The 2,918-nt window shown below is 36.4% G+C and overlaps 1 protein-coding gene across 2 annotated transcripts; it reads left to right on the top strand.

Annotated features, from left to right (window-relative positions):
• Nucleotides 1-200: 200 nt before the first annotated feature.
• Nucleotides 201-1,721, top strand: LOC110035448 (probable BOI-related E3 ubiquitin-protein ligase 3). Of its 2 annotated transcripts, none has more exons than XM_020739679.1 (3): nucleotides 201-354; nucleotides 456-883; nucleotides 988-1,721. In XM_020739679.1, the coding sequence occupies exons 2-3, from the start codon at nucleotides 464-466 to the stop codon at nucleotides 1,534-1,536; spliced, it is 969 nt and encodes a 322-aa protein (XP_020595338.1). In that variant the 5' UTR covers nucleotides 201-354; nucleotides 456-463; the 3' UTR covers nucleotides 1,537-1,721. The 2 variants fall into 2 exon arrangements, with proteins under 2 accessions (XP_020595338.1, XP_020595337.1); XM_020739678.1 differs by having other exon boundaries at nucleotides 422-883.
• Nucleotides 1,722-2,918: the final 1,197 nt, after the last annotated feature.

Below are 2,918 nucleotides of genomic sequence, written 5' to 3'. Positions count from 1 at the left end.
GTCTATAGGAACAATCAATACATCTACAAATTATTGGAGCTTTAAAAATATGTTAAATTATCTTTAAAAATAAAAATAAAAATATATAAAAAATACACAAAATAATTATATTTAAAAAATAAATAAATAAAATAAAATACCAAACTGAACCCAAATAAATCTTAAAGAAATATATACAAACCACCCCTTCCCACCCCATTTCCCTCTCCCCATTCAAAAATATCTCCCCCGCCTGAAATTCCGATCGGCGATAGCACAGCCAGAACCCCGACGGTTACTCCGAAATCTCCGGCAATCGGAGCGTACGTTGATTCGCAGCAACAACGCGCAGTATTCCTTGGAGCTATTCTCCAGGTTCTTTTACTGGCTTTCTTCTCCCATTCCTCGTCTTCGGATCTTTCGTCATTCTCTCTGTTATCAGATCTCATAAGCTCAAGAAGGCAGTCTTCTTGAAGGAATTCGGATGTGGCCGAATAATGAGAATCAGAGAGGAAACTCTCCTCCTACGTTCCAGCAGCTTCTGATCGGCAATGCGGGCAATGCTAATCAGCAGTCAACGGCGGGAACCCAAGCGGCTAACGTTGTCTCCGGTACTGGAAGGTGGAGCAGCAATGTTCCCTTGTCTTCCATCGCAACGGCGGCAATGGTCCTGCATCAGCAAACAGGTTTCCCTAATCTAACTCCCGCGTTTGCGCCGATTTCCTCTACCGTCGGATTACCTATGTCCATCGATCAGAGGAACCGGGCGTTCGAATTTTGTGACGCGAGTACGAGCTGCAGGCCAAAGAAGGCTTCCAAGCAGCCTGGCTACTCTTTCTCGCAGCAGATTCCTTCGCTAATGGGAGATTTTAACGTCGAAGTTGATGCGTTGTTAAACAATTTCGTATGTAGATTTCTATCATCTATTTTGTTTCGTTTTTTTTTTTTTCTACACTGTTCTTGGATTGAAATTTTTGTTTGATTTCTGTTGTTTCAATTCCGAAATAGATTAAGACGATTAATGATAGAGTTCAGCTATCGCAAATGAGGTACTTGAAATCGATGGTTGCTTACATCGAGCAGATGGCATCGAAGCGTATTCAAGAAAAGGAAGCCGAAGTGCAGAACGTGAATTGGAAAAATTCTGTGCTGGAGGAGAGGATTTTGAAATTGTGCTTCGACAACAATAATTTGGAAAATCGTGCCATTCAAAATGCAATATTAGTCTCCCAGCTCAAGGCGACCCTAAAACAAGCTAAGGCAGCGCCTCCGCTGGCGGGGCTTCTGCCGGCGATCGAGGGTATGGGCGATACTGACGGGACGCCATTTCCTGCTAATGACGAGCAGTCCTGCTTCAAGATCGAGGACGTGACGGCAGAGAGCAACGAGAAAGTTTACGGAAAGATGACTTGCAGGGTTTGCCGGAAGAATGAAATTTCCGTTGTCGTTCTCCATTGCCATCATCTTTGCTTGTGCATGGAATGTGAGATGAAGGTTGACCGATGTCCCATCTGTAATAGCTCCAAGGACGCCTCCATCCAAGTCATAATGCCTTGAATCGCCATAAAGAAGATTGATCCATCTACTCTTGGTTAGTAACAGGTAATAGATTCGGACGCATCAAACCGATATCTTCCTTCTTCTTTTCTTTCTTTTTGTTTGTTTGTTTCACATGGCTTACAGTATACCGTTTTTTGAATTCCGTTTTCAGTGGGTGAATGGTGATTTGTACCCTTGGACAATGGCCATGATCATATCATCTTGCATTTCACATGACTAGATCATCACCGAATATAATAATTTCTCCATAAAATCTTATTAATTTTAAATACAACAAATTTTTTTTTTTTTTAAAAAAGGATTATCACCCTATTTTGACCCATTAAGGCCAAATGACTTTAAATCCCATTCAACATAAACTAAACAATTTCAATCAAATTAGGGTGACTTAGGCCCATTTGGGTCATCCTTAATTAATTAGAGCCAAATTAAATCCAAGATCTATCAAACTGGTTTTCGCATTCATTTAGGACCTTTCCTAGCTAATAAAATCAAAATTGCCAAAATTAGACTCTTAATTAAGTCAAATTAGCCATTGATCCAGTATTGACTCAATTAAGCTCATATGAGCCAAATCCAATTAAAACTCACCCAAATTGAATCAAACTTGCCTAAATCCATTTTTTGATCATATCTTAATTGTTTAAGCCAATTTCAAGGGTTGCTATAGGGATTGCTTTCAAGTCTACCTAAATAGATTTTAAAGTTATGACATCAAGTTTTAATATAATGCAAAACATGTTGAACAATAGGGAAAAAAAAAGATTCACTCTAATTCAATGTCGTATGCATGCACACAATTACTGAAACTTAAATTCAAGATTATACATAATAATATACATATCTTTATACAAAATGTTTCCATATTTTATAAGGTAAATAATATGTATAATTTTTTTCTAAACATAACTTAGGATTATGCATAGTTATAATAATGGTTTCTATTTATTCATTTTGTTTAATGTTGTAGGCCCATAAACAAAAAGAAATTTTCTTTGAAGAAAAATATGAAATTAATAATTTTTACAATGGTTTTAGCTTTGCATTAAGTAAATTATTGAAAAGAGTAAAGAAAATTGTATAGCAACAATCATGAGCCACACCCTTACTTGTGACATAAGAGCTGAGGGACATAATTTCCCACTGTGAGGGCATGTTTGTTGAGGGGTATAGTTTACTATTGTGAGGTCATATTGAAACTTAAATTCAAGAATATACATAATTATATACATATAATTTACACAAAATCTTTTCATATTTTATAGACAAATAAATATGTATAATTTTTTCTACATATAAACAGGATTATGCACAGTTATGATAATGGTTTCTATTTATTCATTTTGTTTCATGTTTAGGCTCATTAAAAAAAAAAAAAA

This window comes from Phalaenopsis equestris, unplaced genomic scaffold, assembly GCF_001263595.1.
Source record: "Phalaenopsis equestris unplaced genomic scaffold, ASM126359v1 Scaffold197749, whole genome shotgun sequence".
Classification (NCBI taxonomy): Eukaryota; Viridiplantae; Streptophyta; class Magnoliopsida; order Asparagales; family Orchidaceae; genus Phalaenopsis; species Phalaenopsis equestris.
The sequence above is the reverse complement of the archived record's forward strand: the minus strand, read 5'-3'. Positions and strand labels throughout refer to the sequence as shown.